Below are 22,557 nucleotides of genomic sequence, written 5' to 3' on the forward strand. Positions count from 1 at the left end.
ACTAGGGGAGATACTGATAAAATAAAAACATAAATATTGTAAAATGAGAAGTGGACCTTATAATCATTAAATGATAAATCACTATCAGTAGTATAGTCTGGTGGGACTACAGAAAGCTTTGGTAATGATAAGTTTTATCTTGCCTCTGGATGGAAGTCAGATGCATGTCTTGTACATATCAGACCACATGCTTCCATTTGAGTTCCAATGTGAAGTGACTCGTTGCTGATTTGTGTCTTGAGAATGGAAGGCAGGGCCAGGCAAGGGTGTTCCTCAGCCAATGACATACTCAGCATGCCTGCACAAATTCTGTTGAATTATTGATATTAACTCTTATTACCCCACAAAAACCTATTACATTCATTTGTTACAGCTGACAACGTCAAATATGTTGCAAATTACATATTAAAAATATAAAATTTGAAAAAAATTTAAAAATCCATTAGTAAGGTTAACACCTGCTTATTATGTTCCAGGAGCCAATAGCCACTTTGTATAATTTAAGCACACAACCTATTCTTTTTGGGGAAATAAGAAACTTTCTTTAAGAAAGAAATTGCTTGCAGTCACACATGTCACAAAGATATCAAATGATACATTTTGCACAGATCATATTTATAATTTGACACACTAAAAACCAACCGCCACACACATAAAAATTAATTAGTTCCAAGATGAGTTGAAAATGGTGAATTTCAAGCATCTAACAGTTATTGATCTTTAGAATTTTATGTAAAGAATTAATACAGCAAAAACAGATATCATTACTTCAGTAAGGGAGAGTATGTTTTTCTGTTTAAGTGTATTTTATATATATATATATATATATATATATATATATATATATATAAAATATCTATATATATATAAAACTGATTTATTCAAAAACTGACAATTCACATTCTTTTACATAATTTGCAGACTATTTCATAATCAAGGGAACTTGAATTTTATATCTACTTTAATCGAAAACTGTATATATTTTATTAGTTTAGCAGTAATATGTATTATTAAGATGTGACGCATAAAAGCGAACATTTTATCATTTCATGATTTTGTTTTGCAAGAAGTATTTAAATATGTTAAGAAACATCATCTAATATTTAAAATCAATTTTATCATCAAAATTTGTGAGTGTAATACACTTATCATGTTATCATATGCTTCATGTGTTATAATGTTTATGAATATTTAGTTAGCTAAGTGTATCAAGACAGGAATGTAAATTTTTTTAAATTTAAAATATTACTTTTAATTACTTAGAGTGAATCATCTGTAAATACAATATTTTAAACCAATATACAATCAGATTTACTATATTCCCAACATTAAAACTTTTCCTTGTAGCTTTTAATTTTACATTTTATTTGTAAGGAAACTTTTCATATCTAACAAGAAGTTTTTAACAACCAGCACTAACAAATTTAAGGTTATTCATTATATTATGGTTTGCTTTGATTTAGGATGTTCAAATCTAACCTATTTTATGTGGTGTAATTTTTGTAACTAAACCTTAGTTATTAGTCAAGAGTTTGTTGATAACAATATAAATAGTAATTGTTATGCCTATAATGTGAGAAAAATGATTAAACCCAGCCATATAAAACTGTGGCATACAAAATTTGCGTAGTTATAACATATAGGCTATAATAAATAAAATGTCTTAAAATGTTCAATATTTTATAACTTTGTGAAATATACATTTGTTATCTAAATCCCTTACTATCTAAAACAATGTAATTGAACCTCACTGCTGAAACATGTTCTTTAAAGTTATGTATAGGGTTAAATTTAGATTTAATTCAAATGGATTTGGCTGTGTGTAACTAACACCATTTACTTGTAGTAATATATTAAAATATAAATATTATTCGACTATAAAATACCACAAGTCAAACTGGTGGCAAAGTAGTTAAGGATAGCGATGAACAATTAATTAAAAATACGCATCAATTAAGAATAAATCTCGATTAAATTTGTCATGAGACTAACAAGATATCTGGTTTCCCAACGCCACTCTGAGGATAGCCTGAGGGATATAGTTGCTGGCAATATGTATTAACATATATTTGGTCAACAACTGTATCCTGTTTTGGTAGCATCAGGGTCACATTACGATACGGAAACATATATTTGGTCAACAACTGTGTCTTGTTTGGTAGCCTCAGGGTGACATTACAATACGGAAACATATATTTTGTCAACAAATGTATCCTGTTTGGTAGCATCAGGGTCACATTACAATACGGAAACATATATTTGGTCAACAACTGTATCTTGTTTGGTAGCCTCAGGGTGACATTACGATACGGAAACATATATTTTGTCAACAAATGTATCCTGTTTGGTAGCATCAGGGTCACATTACGATACGGAAACATATATTTGGTCAACAACTGTGTCTTGTTTGGTAGCCATTACAATACGGAAACATATATTTTGTCAACAAATGTATCCTGTTTGGTAGCATCAGGGTCACATTACGATACGGAAACATATATTTGGTCAACAACTGTATCTTGTTTGGTAGCCTCAGGGTGACATTACGATACGGAAACATATATTTTGTCAACAAATGTATCCTGTTTGGTAGCCTCAGGGTGACATTACGATACGGAAACATATATTTTGTCAACAAATGTATCCTGTTTGGTAGCCTCAGGGTGACATTACAATACGGAAACATATATTTTGTCAACAAATGTATCCTGTTTGGTAGCATCAGGGTCACATTACGATACGGAAACATATATTTGGTCAACAACTGTATCTTGTTTGGTAGCCTCAGAGTGACATTACAATACGGAAACATATATTTTGTCAACAAATGTATCCTGTTTGGTAGCATCAGGGTGACATTACGATACAGAAACATATTTTTGTTAGCAATTCTATCCCGTTTACTTGATGCAGTGTAATTTTGCTATATATATATATATATATATATATATATATATATATATATATATATAAATATTTGCTACCAAACAGGATACATTTGTTGACAAAATATATGTTTCCGTATTGTAATGTCACCCTGAGGCTACCAAACAAGATACAGTTGTTGACCAAATATATGATTCCGTATTGTAATGTCACCCTGAGGCTACCAAACAGGATACATTTGTTGACAAAATATATGTTTCCGTATCGTAATGTCACCCTGAGGCTACCAAACAGGATACAGTTGTTTACCAAATATATGTTTCCGTATTGTAATTTCACCCTGAGGCTACCAAACAGGATACATTTGTTGACAAAATATATGTTTCTGTATCGTAATGTCACCCTGAGGCTACCAAACAATATACAGTTGTTGACCAAATATATGATTCCGTATTGTAATGTCACCCTGAGGCTACCAAACAGGATACATTTGTTGACAAAATATATGTTTCCGTATTGTAATGTCACCCTGAGGCTACCAAACAAGATACAGTTGTTGACCAAATATATGTTTCCGTATCATAATGTCACCCTGAGGCTACCAAACAGGATACAGTTATTGACCAAATATATGTTTCCGTATCATAATGTCACCCTGAGGCTACCAAACAGGATACAGTTATTGACCAAATATATGTTTCCGTATCATAATGTCACCCTGAGGCTACCAAACAGGATACAGTTGTAGATGTAAATCACAATGAAGCTAGTTAGCAAGATAGAGTTGTTAACAATATATAATTTGCAATGCCACATTGATGCTAGCGAAAGTAGGTAGGTACTCATATCTGCATTACCATTGCCACTTTGATTTGTTGTCAAATTTGTGCTAATGAATTATACATTTACTTTCTGGCGTTCCTTAATTTTGCGACGTTACGACACGATCTGAAAAAATTCCTTTTTAAAATAAATTGCAAAAATGCCATTCTAATAAGTAGTCTACACTGGTAGAAAGTATGTAGGCTAACTCTGACGTATGGCAATACATTGAACAACAAAGTTAACATCGTATTTGCAAAGCATGGATACACTGTGGCTCATAGAGCTGCAAATAAAATCAGTTACTTAATAAATCTCCATAAAAACTGGACGAAAATAATTTTGACGACAGCGCGGTTTATAAACTACAATGTAGAGATTATCTCAAGAACTATCTTGGAGAAACGGGTAGATCATTCAAACCCCGTTTTAAGGAACACCTTCCAAAGAATACTGCTACACAACGGTCAAATTATACTGAACATCTCACACAATGTGGACACAACTACTGCGGTACAAACCAAAACCTACAAATAATACATACATGCAAGAAAAGTAGTTTAGTGTCCACGCGTGAAAATTATGAGACACACAAAGCAGTAAACAGTGACCCTGACAACGTACTGAATGATAAGGTAAACGATCAAGCCAATTCATTGTTAGATACTGCAATGCAACTGGAAATGATGGGTCAGTGAACAAAGTACATCTCAACAAATTTGTTCCTCCAGTAGTCGCAAACTGTCCGTCCAGCACACGCGAACATGTGCCACTACATCGTAGTAATTCGTGTTTTGTAAAAGTTTTTGTTATTTATTTTTAAGTGCTTTTGTGTTGTGTACTCAGTGTTTGATTTTAACCAACAACGAAACGCTAATGTGTGGGCGCCTGATGATGTCAGTGTGTAGACGAAACGCGTCGTAACGTCGTAAAATTGAGGAACGTCAGAAGGTAAATTCATAATTCATTAATATTATGAACGTTCCAGCAGTAGGAATGAACTCTAAATGTGTCCTACCTGACAAGACAGGATTGTTAGTTGTCGGCAATGTTGGTATATACCAATAATGGTATATCTCACTGGAATGACTCATTGATTAGCTTGTGGGACGGATATCTTCCTAAGCTGAAATACTTTCCCTCCTAAATAATTGCTTGCAGAATAACAAGAGGTAGAGAGAGTTACTAGCAACCTTATTTTAGTAAATAGCAGTACGAGTGGTCAGAACCTTGGAGTGTCTTTGTGTTAGTTAATGTATAAGAAGTTGAAAGAGGGAACGAAATGGTAGGAAGATTTGTATTGATTATATAAAACCAGTTAACCCCAGAAAAGCCATGATTACAATTACTTAACTCACCTTCTGCGTTAGTAGGACATGTCACGGCCAGTATAGCTCGATCCGGATACGTGAAATTGATGCGTCCGACAGGAACCAGTAGAAGCAGTAGAGATATTCCACCTCCGAGCGCGTTGAACAGTGACAGTATATACTAGAACATTTATTTTAAATTTAAAACATGTTTCTTTTATATAAACAATGATTGTTTCTTTAGGGTTGTCAATAACAAACTTTAAACAAATAAGAGACTACAATTTGAAAAATGTTGAGTCTCTTTTAACATCTGAATAGAGAGGAAACAATATTGTGTCTAGAATGCTGAAGGAAATTCTTTTATTTGACAACGTCTAGGCTACTGTGTCCACTGTACAGCATGGTACGAACTATCATACACCAGTTAGACTAAAACATCTTTTTTTAAATGGCATCTTAAGCATTCCAGAGAAAAAATGTATCCATCTTAGGAACTACTTCGGGATCATTGAATGTCTAAGTAGTCAGTGGCAGAGCCCAGAAATTGAAGAGCAAGTTCCATAATGACCGACTACATATGAGATATATGAATGTCTATGCAAAATTCCATTTTATTTGATTGAGTTTAAAGATTGCAAATTATTGAAACATTTAAGAATATTATGACGAATCCTTGGATTCGGTGACCATGACCATTTCTGAACATGTAATTATGAAATACCTTGAATGTGTGGACATTGTATATATGAAAACAATCATTCCATTATTTAGAATATGGAAAGTAAAAGATTACCATGTTACAGAAAATGATATACTTTTTTTGCTTTAAAAAAAAAATCATGGATTTAAAGTAGTTTTATGATTTAATAATGTATACATAATGCAAATATTTTTTACTATACGTCGGTTATTTTGTTCATTTTGTATATCCAGACAGTAGTAGTGTCCGATATAATGATTAATTACTGGCCATAGTAACTTAATTGAAAACGGAATATTGCAACACTTCCGAAAGGCCGGGAGTGGGTTTTAATCTCCAAACCCCTCTCCCAAACAGCACTTTAGTTTTCAGGCACATAATGAAGTGACCAAACGCATGCTACTGTTCAGCATTATAGAGTGTAACAGATTGGCTACATTGACCGAAGGGAAGTTGCTGAATGGATGATAATTGCAGGAGGCGAGGCAATGGCAGCCATGCCTCACTGACCACGCTCATTTCCCTTGGTCAGTTCTCTCAGCTCCCCTGTCACTCTCACGTGTCTTACTTCTACGTGAGTAAGATTGGTTACATTGACTAAAGGGAAGTTAAGATGCTAAGTGGATGATAATTGCAGAAGACGAGGTACCACCAGATATGCCTCACTGACCACGCTCATTTCCCTTGGTCAGTTCTCTCAGCTCCCCTGTCACTCTCACGTGTCTTACTTCTACGTGAGTAAGATTGGTTACATCGACTAAAGGGAAGATAAGACGCTAAGTGGATGATAATTAATTGCAGAAGACGAAGTAACACTAGCCATGCCTCACTGACCACGCTCATTTCCTTTGGTTAGTTCTCTAAGCTCCCCAGTCACTCTCACGTGTCTTACTTCTACGTGAGTAAGATTGGTTATGTTGACTAAAGGGAAGTTAAGATGCTAAGTGGATGATAATTACAGAAGACGAGGTAACACTAGCCATGCCTCACTGACCACGCTCATTTCCTTTGGTCAGTTCTCTCAGCTCCCCTGTCACTCTCACGTGTCTACTTCTACGTGAGTAATATTGGTTACATTGACTAAAGGGAAGTTAAGATGCTAAGTGGATGATAATTACAGAAGACGAGGTAACACCAGCCATGCCTCACTGACCACGCTCATTTCCTTGGTCAGTTCTCTCAGCTCCCCTGTCACTCTCACGTGTCTACTTCTACGTGAGTAAGATTGGTTACATTGACTAAAGGGAAGTTAAGATGCTAAGTGTATGATAATTACAGAAGACGAGGTAACACCAGATATGCCTCACTGACCACGCTCATTTCCCTTGGTCAGTAATAATAATAATAATAATAATATTCTTTATTGCAGGAAACAATTAACAATAATTGTATTGCAAGCGTCATATAAAAATAAAAGTCCTAATCTAATAACTAACATGATTTTAATTCTAAGTAAAAATAATAGATAAATAAATATAGAATTAAAATTACTTTTTGGGTACGTGGCCTAATTTTCTTGGATATCAGAAGGGGAGTTGGATTTTTTTTAATGTTAGTGAAGACTATCCCAGCACCTCATCGCAAACTCGTCAACTGAGTAAAATGCCTTAGATACTAAGAAGTGTTTTAAGCGGGATTTAAATTGTTTGTGGTTATTGACGCGTTTTATCTCTTCAGGGAACCTATCGCTGAGATGACAAGCATTCAAAAACAGTAGTTCTGTGCTGTGCCATAAGAAAGTTGTCCCTGCCTCTAGTTCCGTATTGGTGTACGTCGCGACCCCGAAGTGAGACGCACTTGAATCCGCAGTATAGCACTACGTCGAGAATGTAGAGGCTAGGCAAAGTCAGTAATCCAAGCTCCCCGAAGGCCACTTTACACGACTCTCTTTGATTTAATTTGTAAATGATCCTGACAGCTTTCTTTTGCATTCTAAACACTCTATTAAATTTGTATCTAGAACAGCCACCCCACAATCTTAGACCATAAGCTAAATGTGGATGTATTAGGCCAAAGTAAGCTGTCTTCAGAATGTCCAATGAATAGAATTTTGCCAAATTGCGTAAGACATAATTGCCAGAAGCAACCTTTGAACAGTTACTCTCAATGTGATCGTTTCATATTAGCGCTCGATCAAGGTGCATTCCAAGAAACTTGGTGGAGTCTTCTTCTTATATTATGGTTCATCCACCATCACAATTGGTCGGATTTCGTTTTCATGTTGCCGAAAACAGAAATTGATCACGCTTTTGGATTATTGGAAAAATGATCAATGCATGAGTTGAGTTCTTCGAAGGCTTTGATTTCAAGATATGGTTTGGTTTTTGATCTAATGCAGAGAGTCGTGTCGTCAGCATACTGAATCATCTTTACATTATGGATTGATGAACTCAATCTGTTGACGTAGACGAAAAATAGGACAAGCCCTAGAATCGATCCCTGTGGGACTCCATATGGCATTTTAACTTTGCCTGAGAGGGTATTCGCGATCTGCACACACTACTCTCTATCATTTAGGTATGACGAGAGCCATTTGTGAGGCAAACCACGAACATTGCTTGACCATAACTGGTGCAACAGTATTTCATGATGCACACAGTCAAAGGCCTTTGAGAGGTCGAGAAATATGCTAAGCACGAGTTCCCGCCTCTCCAAACCATCGACAACATAATCAATGAGGCTCATGACAGCGTCAATAGTCGATTTGTTTTTTTCTAAATTAAAATTGTTCATGACAAATAACTTCAAAGTGATTGAGGAAATCTTCTAATCGTCGAAGGAAGGCTTTTTCGAAAAGTTTGCTGAGGACCGGAAGAATGGAAATAGGACGACAGTTACTTGTGACATAAGGATCGTCCTTTTTAAAAATTGGAATGACTCGCTGTCTTCAAAGTGGACGGGAAGACGCCTTGGGCGAACGACAGGTTAATCAGTTTTGTGAGTGGTACTGAAATGTGCTTAAAGCTGCGCTTAAGTAACCACACAGACATCTCGTTGATGTCACCAGACGTTTTCGGCTTCAGCTACCGCACTATACGGACCAACTCCGCCTAGCTCACAGGAGACAGGACCACGGACGAGACCGCTCCCGTCAATGAGTCCTCTCGGGTGCTGTTCCCATTAAAACATGGGTCCGGCTCAGCAACCGTGGAGGAAAAGTTATTAAACTCACTTGCCACTTCAAGCGGATTTTTTTTATTTTACCGTGTATTTTAAGCTTAGGTTTGAAATGTTTTGGGACTTGTGTTTAAGTTGTATTTTATATTATATTCCACGCACTTTTAGAAAACTTTTCAGTATTCATTAGTCTATTATCGATATCCCGAGCCTTAGCGGCTTTTATTTCTTTGCGGTAATTTAGCTTGTATGCTTGAAAGAAATTTTTGAATTCTTCATTTGTCACTTCTATGTAAATTTAATGATAACATTGTAATGTTTTTTTTTAATTAAGAATGTTTTGATTAATCCAAGTTGATGTGCTTTTTTTCTGATCGCTCTTTGAATGACTTATAGGGACAAGTGGGGTTCAAATAAAAGTTCAAACGGTCTTTAAACGCAGAAAACGCTTCCTCTGCATGATCGAAACTATCTATAAAAACCAGGATTCTCCTTGGAGAAATCTGTTAAATCTGTTTGGATATTTTGAATTTTAAGATCTCTTCTTATACGAGTATTTACCGAAAGAGGTCCGATCTTCGGACTGAGATTCCCGATCGCGGCCTCCTGCGCCAAGTGGTCGGAGATAGCCGCGTCCAGAACTAAAATCGAAACATCTAATACGTTTGTAATGACGTTGTTGATGGCTGTACTCGATGTGGCACTCACTCGTGTTGGCGTAATCACGGACCAAACTAAGCCGAAACAGGTGAGAATATCGCGTAGCCGCTGGGTCAGGGGGTTAGTGTGGTCCAAAATATCGATTTTAAAGTCACTTGAAATGATAAACTTCAACGAATTAGAACAGAGAAAATTTTAAATTCAGAAAATTATTAGAATTCAGTTCTCTCAGCTTCCCTGTCACTCTCACGTGTCTTACTTCTACGAGGGTAAGATTGGTTACATTGACTGAAGGGAAGTTGCTGAATGGACGACGATAATTGCAAAAGGCAAGGTAAAGCCATGCTTCACTGATACGCTCATTTCCCTTGGTCAGTTCTCTCAGCTCTTATGTTAGGTATTTATACGTTACAAATCCACCTTTGAAGTAGTTATTACTTGACGGTTGGTGGAGAGCTATTAATAACATTTGCAAGGGTTAATAAGCCTCACTTTTTGACATTACCAATATAGTTTTGAAATTTAGAATTCATTAACTTTTTCTTAGTTAATCCTTTTACTCGTATTGTCATAATATCATATTTGGTAAATGCACGTAAAACACACTCTCTATTATTTAGAAAAAACGTATACTTCGGGGAACTCAAATTTCGGACTGTAGCAAAGAAACTGCTTTCCTCTCTACTCTAGATTATATAAGTGTTAATGTAGTCGTTGCTACTTTACAGATGTAAATAAGAATGGAAATTTAATGTGCTATATAGACAGAAGATTAGCATTTATTTCCTGTATTAAATTGCTACTTTTGGTGTAACTTTGATTTATATAACACATCGAATTAAAGAAAGCTTAAATATAATGCCGTGTCAATTTAAATACTATAGCAGATTGACGACGACTGTTTCGTTATGGCTGTAATCATCGCTGGCTTTACCATCAGGCCTTAGCCTAAACCCGCGGGCTGAGATGGGCCGCATGAGGTATCAGTCGTAAGTATTCGTATTTCATTGTCTAGCTCATGGTGACACAATAGTTATCCAACCACTCTCTTTATGTCTTATCGTAACTTGGCTTTAACACTCTTAACAAGAGATGTATGACGGTTAAAACTCGACGGTCTCATAGCTCAAGGGTGAGAGCTTCCAAACGGAAAGTGAGAGTTGGTGAACTTCACCAAGAAACAGACTTTTCACCTTCAAATACATTTCTATGATTTATTTTCGATTTAATTCTGGAATCCGAGATTATCGAAGGATATCTTTCCGTATAAAGGGCAATAATCATTAAAGGCAAACGGCCAAAACACAGCCGAGGAATTTGAATATCACTGTTACCGCGCGGCGATAAGTGGTTCTCCCACGACAAAACTGCGCTGGACATTCTGGCGGGTTGCGCATATAAACGAGCAGGCACCTGAGTCGTAAATTAACAAAACCTGTTCAATAAACCGTGGTACAGATTTACACCCCCAAGATAATGACTTTAAGAGCTCGATAACGTGACTAAAGCCAAATTGTTTGAACCACCTGGTCAAGAACAAAACCAAGATGGTATTTTATAATTTTATATTATTTTAAAATTCTACAACATTCATACTCAAAAGCAATATATTTTGTACCTATAACTAAACTGACGTGGTCAAATCACAAGTATCCGGCTGCATTTCCTTGAAACGTGTCTAAAACTGTGACTTTTTGTTGTTATCGACATAAAAAACTGGAATTTATTGTTTGTAAATTATTTGCCGTACACTTCTACACGCAGAAATAAGCGATCTAAAATGTAACTACCGTTATTGTAGCGATACTGATAGTTTGTTGTTTATTTTCTACTGGCGCGTCTAAACAAACAGCGTAAACATAGATGTATAGATTGCCGACAGTAATAGAGTTGTATACAAATTGTAATGAATTGTGTTTTTAACTCAAAAATGTTCTAAGGATTTGTTTTATATTTTTTGTTATAGAATGGTTAATGTTAAATTTATTTTTATTAAAAGGCTAGCCTACTGTTTAATAAATATTCAGACCATAACACTATGTAACTATTCGTAAACAAAAACAGTACACAGAACTGGAGGTATAAAATTTCAAACTTTAAAACTGGAATATTTCATAACATCAAACAGTCACATAAAATTGTGATATTCTCAGCTAGCAGTATACTCTCTATAAATGTTCAGTAAATAGATGGGCATTATGTAATTATGATTTAGGTTATAAGTATATTTAAAGAGTTTTAACAAAATTACGCTTTTCATTTTATAATTCGTTTTTTCTATTATTATTATTAACTAATAACCTGTCGTCACAAGTAAATTACATTTAAATTCAATTATCATAACTTTAAATTTAGGTATAATAAGGGAAAGAGGGGACCCACACACACAAAATCTGTAAATCCGGAAATTGCTGTAACTAAAAAGTACATTATGTGTCAGAACCTCGGTTGAAATAGCTACAGTTCAAAGATTTTACAACGCGTATAAGATTGGTGTGTAGTCATTTTATCGTTGCTGAAGCGTTGATTGTAATGTGATATAAGGAGAGTGCAGTTCCTCTCTAAGATCTAATGCCACAATGTAAACGAAGAAAAGTCGTATTAAAGAAGGTTTAACTACCTATCAGAATTAAACTGACTTTGATTTTATACTATCTGAATATTACCCAGTTTACTATTTTGCCTAGACCAAACAAATTGGAACAGTTAAATGTACTGTGCGTGCTGTTCTGCAGTCTGAGTAATCAGCTGTTATTCTTAAAACAAACGTCAAGTTGAAGAGGTCAGCTGTCAAACTAATCTTGGTAATTCTTATTCTATATAAGTCTCCATGGTGTTCTGCTTTCTTACGGCTTATAAATAATTCCCTTGTAGACTCGTACACATCGTGAGTATTGCTAGGTGAAACTAAACAGTCAACATAAATATGCCTACCTTAAAGTTGCCTATTCGGTCAGCGATGACACCAGCGATAGGAGGCATGATGATGGCGACGATAGGAGTGACCGCGGACATGATGGCAGCCTCCTCCACGTTGATACCCAACTCCCGCATGTGGATGGTGAGGTAAGGGTACAGCACGAACAGGGCTGCGAAGAATACCCAATTTTACTGGTATAATATACTGATACCCTGATCACATAACACTGTAACAAATTTGCTCAGTGAATCATGCAAGGCAATCTTAACGTAACCTCAAAATAATAACTTCAAATCAGTGTGGTTTTGCATAACTTAGTTCGGTTGCATCTAGGTTATCTAGTGTACTTTTAACTTGTAAAATAGTAATTCCAACATTAAATACTTACTAAACTAAAAGCTTATGTAACCTAAAAATGTATGTATTAAAACAAGTTAAACGGCAGTTGCGTTTTTACCAAATTAAAACTTTATATTATTATTTAATATTGTATTGTGTTAGTCAACACCATGCAGGTCGTAACTTATATAAATTACAACAGAATTGGAACGCGAAGGATTTGAAAATTGTAGCGTTGGAATTGGATAATTGGAGTAAATTGGGCAATTGGAGTCTTGGAATTATAGTTCTGCTGCTCTAAAGAATTCACAGATGGTAGATAGAGAAGGCATGCAATGGTATCCGGAAAACACAAATTTAATACCGAACTCTAGCGGCACAGTGTGGGAATCAGTGGTAAACCATTATGAATCGCCAGCGTAGACTATAGATCGGCACTAGCGCGATCTTGATTCGCTTCTCGGCTGGAGTAAGGTGAATAACATTTCGGCGTACCTTTGGCGTGTCTTCTCTATATACTAACAAAGTACATATAAGGTTCTACTATACTCGACTTTGAGGTAGCACATATATACATGTACAGAACGTGTATTAATAATTTCAGATTCAATGCAGTAAAGAGAGCAAAACAAATATTTGCGCCATATTGATGGGTGCAAATTTATGATCTTTTCAAAAATTGGAATCTCTTCTTCTTATAAAAAATGGCTTTAAGACAAATACATGTGTACTTCATTATTTGAAAAGTCTTCATAAATATAGATAATTTTATAACTAAAGGTATCCCCCACACCTTTTTACATTGCAGTATTCCCAGCGAATGAAGTAACTATTATGGACTAAATAACAAAATACCGGATATATTTCATCGTTGTATTTTACAAAAATAAAATAAAATAAACTTTACGTTTCCAGGATCTGTGCATTTCTTTAGGTCTCAAAATTTAAAAGGTAATGTTTAAGCATTCCCCAGATAGTTCACTTCTGGCTGGTTTATACCTTCCAGTTGAACCCACACTGCGTACAGCAAAAACCGATGTGTCACTTAAATCTGGGTCACCTTATGGATGTCCAGGAGCGGCACATCACTAACCACAAATGTTGAGATTCTGGGGAGCAAGGTTAATTCGATAGGTCTAGTCTACTGCGGGAGATGACTGTTGGATTGGTAGGGCTCGTTCTCTAAGAGTCAAAGGTCCTTGACAGTCCTCGCCAGCCTAGATATAAGGATGTGCCACCCCCTGCCTGCTTTGACAGGAGAGGCTGGTTCAGAGCTAGCTTTTCTTTTTTTTTTCGAGGGGACGACTTGAGATTAGTGCCCTAATTTTTCCCCATGAATCCCGGCAGGAAACGATCCCTACCCCCAACTTTACCCATCCAGAATATCTTGTCACTCCGGAAGCAACGCAAAGGTAATAGGACTATAATTGCAATTTTATAAGCTTCTTGTCTAAGAGAACAAAACAAAAACTTTTAAGCAAGAATTAAAATTGAACCCCTCAAGACATGGCGATGACCAGTTGACCACGTAAAGGTTACATTTGCCAAGAAAATCAGTTGTAGAGTGCTATTTTGTTTTATCTCCGAAATTTGGTGATGTGTATCAGGTATATGAGTATGATTGATGTTTGACGTACAACTTTGGCGTGTTCTTCGTTTAGTTAATCTTCGTTAATTGCTTTTTGTTGATTAATGTTTTTGGTAAATTGCTTGTTTGGTTAATTTTAGTCTGTACTTAACCTCATATCTCAAGTTTTGATGCCAGACAGATGTAGAATCTTAGTGCTTCAATTTTTGCAAGTTATAACGATAGACAATGTCCAAAATTCTTATGACGGTGTCACAAAATATATGATTGCTTGGATTTTCATTTTAATTAGTTAAGGACCTGAACCAGGCCCTGTTAATTCATTGTTCTTCCGTCAGTGCTATAAATCTTGATAGAAAGGTCCCAGAGACGTGAAGCTTGTTGTATAGGTTTGTCGAAGGAAGTATTCTGTTGACTTTTGGATCAAAAGGTCAAAGTGGAGCCCTATCTTCCCGTATTTGCGCTAATTTTTTTCTTTACGTTATGTCAAGTCCGATATTCGTGAAATGTATAAAATCAGGTTATATTTATATTTTATTTTCATATTGTAATAAATACCATACTATTAAGGAGAAAATGAACTTTAGCTAAATCATATAAGGAATTATAATAGTTTTAACAATATCTTCCCTAATTGGATAATTTTTAACACAAATTATCGATTATATGTACATCCATTCGTTGTGATAATTACAAATCACTTCTCCATTACTGTCTACTGCGTGAAATTTGTGATCCGTAATGTGTTTGGAAATGTAGAAAATCTACATTTATGTAAATTTAATTTTTTAATGTTGAAGAAAAACATCTGTACCTACATAGCGTATGATAAGTGAGCTTCAGAAACCTGAAAATCCATTTGAAGATGAGATTCGGTTAGTCAGAAATGTATTTTATAACACCTGAACGACGTTTTTATACGTAATTATTACTACTAAGCTGACAAATAGCACGTTTATGTTATAAATAGCGTTAGACCCGTTACATATTACTCGTATGTTCACTTCTCTTAATGTATAAACATTGCTCAAATAGGCTATCAATTAACTTCCATTTCCGTTTAACTTGCTGGCAGTAGTGTTACAAAAGATGAACTATTCTAAGTACGATTACAGGTAACCGCTACGAGATATTTACGCCATGCTTAATTATAGCCTACCTCAAAGCGATTGCTTATATTAAATCGATTTCGAAACTACATCGTAAGCCCGAGAACATAGCACGGACTTTCATTGTCCATTATTAATTGTTCAAAACGGGGACGTCTTCAATTGTACGGTTCTGCGGCACGCAACAAAAGAATGTAAATGCAGATTCTGTTAAAAGCTCATCCTGTGATGGCGGATGTCGACCATTGTCTTGTAATGGCAGGCCTGGTCTGGCGTGGGCGATTCAATTGTCACACCAGCACTAGGATTCGGTACAATTTTCAGATTTTAAATCAACTCTTGATTGAAATATATGTCTAAACTATAGCCTATTCAACGTTCGATAGTAATTGGAACTTATCTAAAACATCTTTGACATAGTGGTTGTTCTATATGTATTACAGTACTAGGTTACACAGACAACGAAATGTTGCTTGCCGGGAACAGTGCTGAAGCTGAAGTCTGGCGTAACTGGAAACGTTTTGCTTATGCAGTATCTACCGGCAAACAAAATAAATAGTAATGATGAGTACAACAAAATTAATTGTTACAAAAGAGGATGAAAATGTTTTTCTTTTTAAATTCCAACAGTAATTAAATGTATTTAACATATTCAATTCAATTCATAAAAATTCTAATCAAACAATATTATAAGTGCGAAAGTTCTTTTGTTATAACGTTTTAATTTTGGAATATCGTTATTTATTAACAATAAAATAATTGCCACACGATACAATCCTAATAATATTATAAATAAATGTGAAAGTGGCTTTGTTTGATTGTTTTGCTTTCACGTGTAAACTAATCCACCGATTGTAATGAAATATTACATGGCCATTCTTACGGTTCCTGGGATGAATATAGGCCTATTATTATTTCGTAAACCCCTCCGGGCTACACCCCACTGGTTTTTAAAGTAGCGATAAATTCCGTCTTGGTCTCTAAACATTCTTGGCTGTGAATTATTAATTGAAAGAGCCTGTCAAATTTAATTGACTGTTCTGTGTAAACATTGTTTATTATTTTCAATTTGTTTACATTTATAGTAAGTAAAATATTGTCTATAGAGTAACCATAACTGTTTACGCCGTTTTAGATTTCAGCGATTAGGTAAGTACTAATGTACCTTAGAAATTGTCCTAAAACATAAGATGGTCAGAATTTGACTCCGAAGACTCTCTTTGAAACAGTGAACTCTGCTAGATGACATTTCGCTGGACTGTTCTCTTGAACTAATGTACCAATTCCAGCTCTAAATCTTCTAAAATATTAAAATCACTTTTACTACAAATTTAAAGACTGATATAAAAACTCATCTTAGTTCTCTTTTGACAGAAGTAGGTATCTGTGATACATATTTTATTAATAGGGAAACAAAACAAAATAAACTATTGAACAAACATACTAGCATATCAAATTATATGTGTGTATTGATACTAACGTATTAATTTTGAAATATCATTGTTTGTTAACAATAAAACAGTACGACAATACAGTCCTAATAATATTATAAATTTGAAAGTGGCTTTGTTTATTTGTTTTGCTTTCACTCGTAAATTATTCCACCGATTGTACTGAAATTTTACATGGACATTCTAGTGTCCCTGGAATGAATATAGGCATGTTCTTATTTCCGAAATCCCTCCGGGCTATGTCCCCGTTGGTCTCTAATGTTGCGAAAATGCCATCTAAGTCTGTAAAGTTGTGAAATATTAATTGTGTAAAACTGGTTTTATGAGAGCACATCCATTATGTTGAATTAATTTAACCTTTATTTTCAATCGTTTTACGTTTATAGTGTATATATAGTAGGGGTATAAGTGCATGGGAACATTTGTCAGTTATACAATTAAGCCCTACATAGCCGTAACCCCTCTTTAGGTCCTTAACAATACCCCACCATAGCCGTAATACCTCTTTGAGTCCTTAACAATACCCCACCAAAGCCTTAATCCCTCTTTAGGTCCTTAACAATACCCCACCATAACCGTAATCCCTCTTTAGGTCCTTAAAAATACCCCCACCATAGCAGTAACCCCTCTTTAGGTCCTTAAAAATACCCCCACCATAGCCGTAATCCCTCTTTAGGTCCTTAACAATACCCCACCATAGCCGTAATCCCTCTTTAGGTCCTTAAACATACCCCCACCATAGCAGTAACCCCTCTTTAGGTCCTTAAAAAATACCCCACCATAGCAGTAACACCTCTTTGAGTCCTTAACAATACCCCACCAAAGCCTTAATCCCTCTTTAGGTCCTTAACAATACCCCGCCATAACCGTAATCCCTCTTTAGGTCCTTAAAAATACCCCACCATAGCAGTAACCCCTCTTTAGGTCCTTAAAAATACCCCACCATAGCAGTAACCCCTCTTTAGGTCCTTAACAATACCCCACCATAGCCGTAACACCTCTTTGAGTCCTTAACAATACCCCGCCATAACCTTAACCTCTCTTTAGGTCCTTAACAATATCCCACCATAACCGTAACCCCTTTTTAGGTCCTTAACAATACCCCACCATAGCAGTAATCCCTCTTTAGGTCCTTAAAAATACCCCACCATAGCAGTAACCCCTCTTTAGGTCCTTAACAATACCCCACCATAGCCGTAATCCCTCTTTACAACCTTGACAACATCGAGTTCTGACTAACGACGGTTTGTAACGAAGACCAACTGAGACTGAGACCGACATGTGTGTGAACTGCAAGGCCTTTGCAAGCGCTACGGCATCTGCGCAGCGCATCGGGGCCACCGGCAGCCGTGAGAGCCAGCCTTCACCGCCGAGGAGCGATCGGTACAGGGACATAGACACGTTCCACATACCCACTCTATCGTACCAGTCAGTGGCAGTTCATGGAAGTCGGTTCCGGATCCTCTTATAGACCTTCCGTTTCCAGTTCATACTATTACACTTGCTTATATGATAAAGATAATCAAAGCTATTACTCCGTCCTGCTACAGCTCCGTGTTCGGATACCATCTGGTTTATTCTCCATACTGTAGACCTGAACTCCTGGTAGAGACGATCGACTGAACTTACGTTCTCATTCTCGAGTTGTAACTCATTCGGCATCGCAGGTTCTATGGGCGAGGGAGGAAGATATTCCATCCATCTTAGTTGGCTTGTATGGTGTCTTCTTTAGGGGTAACTTAAATAAGTACACGGAATTTGTGGAGGGTCCTTCCTTCTACCGATAATTCCTGAGGATTTTGCACAATCCGCGTGGCGGGATAGTGAATAACGGGATGAACAGTCTTGTGATCACCGAGTTTAAATTCAACAATGTAAATAAAAGGAGGAGAGATCATTGGTTGAATTGCCCACTTGAGTGATGGAAGGGGAGGGAGAGAAAGCCAGGAATAATAGTGAAAATGGCAATGGAGCTTGTCAATTTTCTATACCTAGTCTTAATCACATGCAAGAGGTTCCACATAAATATAAACAAGTACACATGTTTGACTGATTTATTTTTGACAATTTCCGTTTAGAAAACTAGTCTCTGTTCAAAACATTCTTGACAGTAAAATTTGTTTTGTTGTTCAACACAAACAATTTTTTATGAAAGTCATAAAATCTTTACTGTTCGCGATCATCCAATTTTGCAAGATAAAATAATCCCAAAAGTTATTCTAGCATCAGTAATGGCAATTTACTGCTCAATATTAACGGAGCAATAATTTGAGATTTAAGGTCCATTAAACGGGTATATATATAAAATCAGATAAATTTGATTTTGTATCCGTCATATTTATGTCCATCTTGTTACCTGACACATAAAAAAACTCGTTCGCCGGAGGGAATTGCATTTAACACTCCCCCCCCCCCCCCCCTCTGATATTGGTGTGTCCATCTCCTTGAAACGGAGAAGAGAACAGGCAGAAAATCAACCTTGACGTCGAGGAGTGGTAAGTGAAGGTGCTAAGTTTGGCAAACTCTTCAGATAGAGAAAGTGGGTTTGTCTCGACATTTTTTAAAGGTAGTTCTAAAGCGAAAGTGTTTTGTCTGTCACTTATGTTATTTTGTAAAATGTTAAACTGTCTTCACAATGAAATTATAGACTTACAATTTAAACATAGATCAGAACTAGATGAAATATAATCAATACACATATATACACACACCCGCTTATACATATGGCTAGAGGAAACAGTTTCTGTTAACTGAAAATTTAGTCATTCATTAGTTTCTATTCAGTTGTATGATTGCCCAGAATCAAGTGAACTTGATTTCGCAGCTTCTGTATATTTGTATGCAGAAGGTGTACAAGAAAAGTTAGACGATCTGTTTCTTGATTTTGTATTCTAGAGTTGCATCCAAAGTAGTTTCAGGATGATACTAAGAGGTTTAATTTATTACCTTTAAATCTGTTAATTTATTATGACATTAAAAAATAAATAACCATTTCAAACTAATTTTGTTTGATATTAGATTTAAATTTTCAGTATACCAACTAATAAATATGCAGATTGTTTTAAACTGTTATTTTTCCAAAATATCGGGCAACACTTCGACTAAAGCAGAAAATAGTGAAATTCACAAAAACAAGTTTTTAAACCGGCCTTCTAAGGTAAAATAATTTCTCCTACATTAAAAAAGATTCATAATCCTATTAAGATAGTACTACTGTAAATGTGTGTAATAATGATTCTAATAGATCGAGACAATTCTAATTGTAAATTAAAAAAAAAAACTTGGGGTACATAGTTGGTGATTGATTATTCATGCATCAATTAATAATTTCTTACGTTCCACGTGTTTATCTTGTATTTTTTTAAATATTTTAAAATTAAAATCGACATTACATATTTTAGTGCAATACGAATGTGGCTATACAATATGTTGGTATGTATAAAAAATGCTGTTTACTCTTTTTAGTTTTGTTTAAAAATTACCGAAATAAAATGTATTAAAAATGTAATAAAGTAATGTGAAAGATTAAAATATTTCTACGTGTAAATCCTGGTACACCATTTTTCAAATCGTTTCCGGTAACATTAATAATATCCATAAGGAGAGTTATGTTACAATGATGGTTATGTCTGTCGCTCACGTGGTGTAGCATGATGTATGCGAGCGACATTGTACTTGACTCCACTCGGTAGCATAATCATTAATAAATCGGACCAATGGCGTTCATGCGAGAGAACCGTGTGCTGTAGCCGCAATTATGCAAATATTGCGACTTCTGCGAGTGTACACTATGTGAAAGGCCGTAACCAATGTGGGTGTAGAAGAGGGGGTAGTGGTTCAAACCCCCTCCTATGAAATATGCACGCTAACAATGCTGGGGTTCTATAGCTAACCAACCCTCAAAGATATATTAGGTAAGTTTTTCAGTACCAGAGAGGACGCTTACGTAACTGACATGAGTCTCATGGTCTGTATTCATGTGTTGAGTGAATTCCAATGCTGAGCAATGACCGAGAATAGAGATAATACACTGACTAAACAAACTCTGTCTTTGAATTACAATGCCGTGGGTCTTATATAACAAAGAATTCTTTATTTCATCCGCGTGTAAGAACATAAACATTAAAAAGAGACCACCAAGTACAAAGCTAAGCGTCAACTGACTAGAACCATTAACTTGTTTGGATAGTAAGTAGCAACAAGATGAGTTACGGTATGTGAAAAACGAAAATGGCATGACTTATGGCAGGCAGGCGTGAGCAGTGTATCAAGTGACCGCTGTTTTGTGTAGGATAGCGCACCTCACCAACACGCAACATCGGATTGCAAAACTAATCAAACCGACGCGACGACTCGTCGTGCACCTTAAATTATACGCTTCCATGAACTGCACCTTGCTTGTTTTCAGCTGAATAGAAAGTTCTGAGACACTCTTGACACAATTTTGTAATTAATACCCTTAGGTTTGGCACGATCACTTTATTCACATAACTTAGAATAACATTATTAGGAGTAGCTATTTATAACACCAAAATATATTACACTATTCTGTATACGTTATTAGGCGCTGTTACAACTAATTAATAAAAACAACGCCTTTATAATCTAGATTCTTTGGGCGCTTCATTACAATAATAATTTACCGACATTTTTGGTTAATGTTTCTGTTCCAGACCATTCAAATCGAAATGTTAGCTATTACGCGAGAAAGTAGAACGTCCAGCTTACAGATCAAACAGATTAACCGATGAGAACCCGGTATTTTATTTATTTTTCGTCGGTAAGGCTGTCTCACGAAGACACATTTTGAAGTTTTGCCCTATCCTTGTTTGTTATTTTTCAATAATTTATTACACAGTTACGCTTAACTAATAAACGCCAAACTTAGTATGTATAACGTCCTACACTTAAGCACTCAACATTTTCTATTGGTTCTATACTTCTACCTTTGGATCGGTAGGCCTAAGCATCATTTGGATTTTGAAGAGATATTTTTAGATGACGGAGATGAGAAGATGGAAAAAACATTTGTGGCAATATAGTCTGCTATATGTCCTACGAACACCTTATTTACACATTGGTGTTGTCATTTATACCTTTTTATGAACATGTCTCTTGGAATGTTTATTCCAAATTTGAAGTTACCTTTTTGTCGTTTTTTTTATAAGTAAGAACTACTTGCATACATTGCCACTCTTGGTCCGTTACTACTGTACTGAGAATATCATTAATAAAGTCTTATATTAGTAAATTTTACTACTACATGCAATAACCTACGTCTGCATTCTTAACTTCCTATTATAAATGGTTGCTAAACTAATATTCTTCTAATTATTTTAAGCAGTTTTTATATAGCATGTAGTATAGTTTTATATAGTCCACAATTTACTTTTATATATGCTAACACACATATGCTTACAATGGTATCCATTGTTAAGTCGAGGAATTTATCTTGAGATTTAAAATTTTCCACGATTAGTAGAAATATTATTTCAATAAAACATAAATTTAGAAATGTCACAGGGTGTGTAAAAGATTGACCTCAATTTGTGTCAGCCATATATAATTATTTAGGATAAGTTATATTCAAAGCTAAATATAAAAGTGTATCCAAACAAATATTATAATTTCGCCTAATCATGTCTATGTAGC

The 22,557-nt window shown here is 35.5% G+C and overlaps 1 protein-coding gene across 1 annotated transcript in view; it reads right to left on the bottom strand.

Annotated features, from left to right (window-relative positions):
• The window catches only part of LOC124362668, a 72,505-nt gene that overhangs the window by 21,118 nt on the left and 28,830 nt on the right, over positions 1-22,557 (bottom strand). Inside the window, exons 3-5 of the mRNA XM_046817367.1 lie at positions 12,433-12,587; positions 5,067-5,199; positions 144-298 (exon numbers count right to left, since the gene is read on the bottom strand). Coding sequence (XP_046673323.1) covers positions 144-298; positions 5,067-5,199; positions 12,433-12,587 — 443 coding nt within the window. The remainder of the gene's footprint in view (positions 1-143; positions 299-5,066; positions 5,200-12,432; positions 12,588-22,557) is intronic.

The sequence above is a fragment of the Homalodisca vitripennis genome, chromosome 5 (genome assembly GCF_021130785.1).
Source record: "Homalodisca vitripennis isolate AUS2020 chromosome 5, UT_GWSS_2.1, whole genome shotgun sequence".
NCBI classification, from domain to species: Eukaryota; Metazoa; Arthropoda; class Insecta; order Hemiptera; family Cicadellidae; genus Homalodisca; species Homalodisca vitripennis.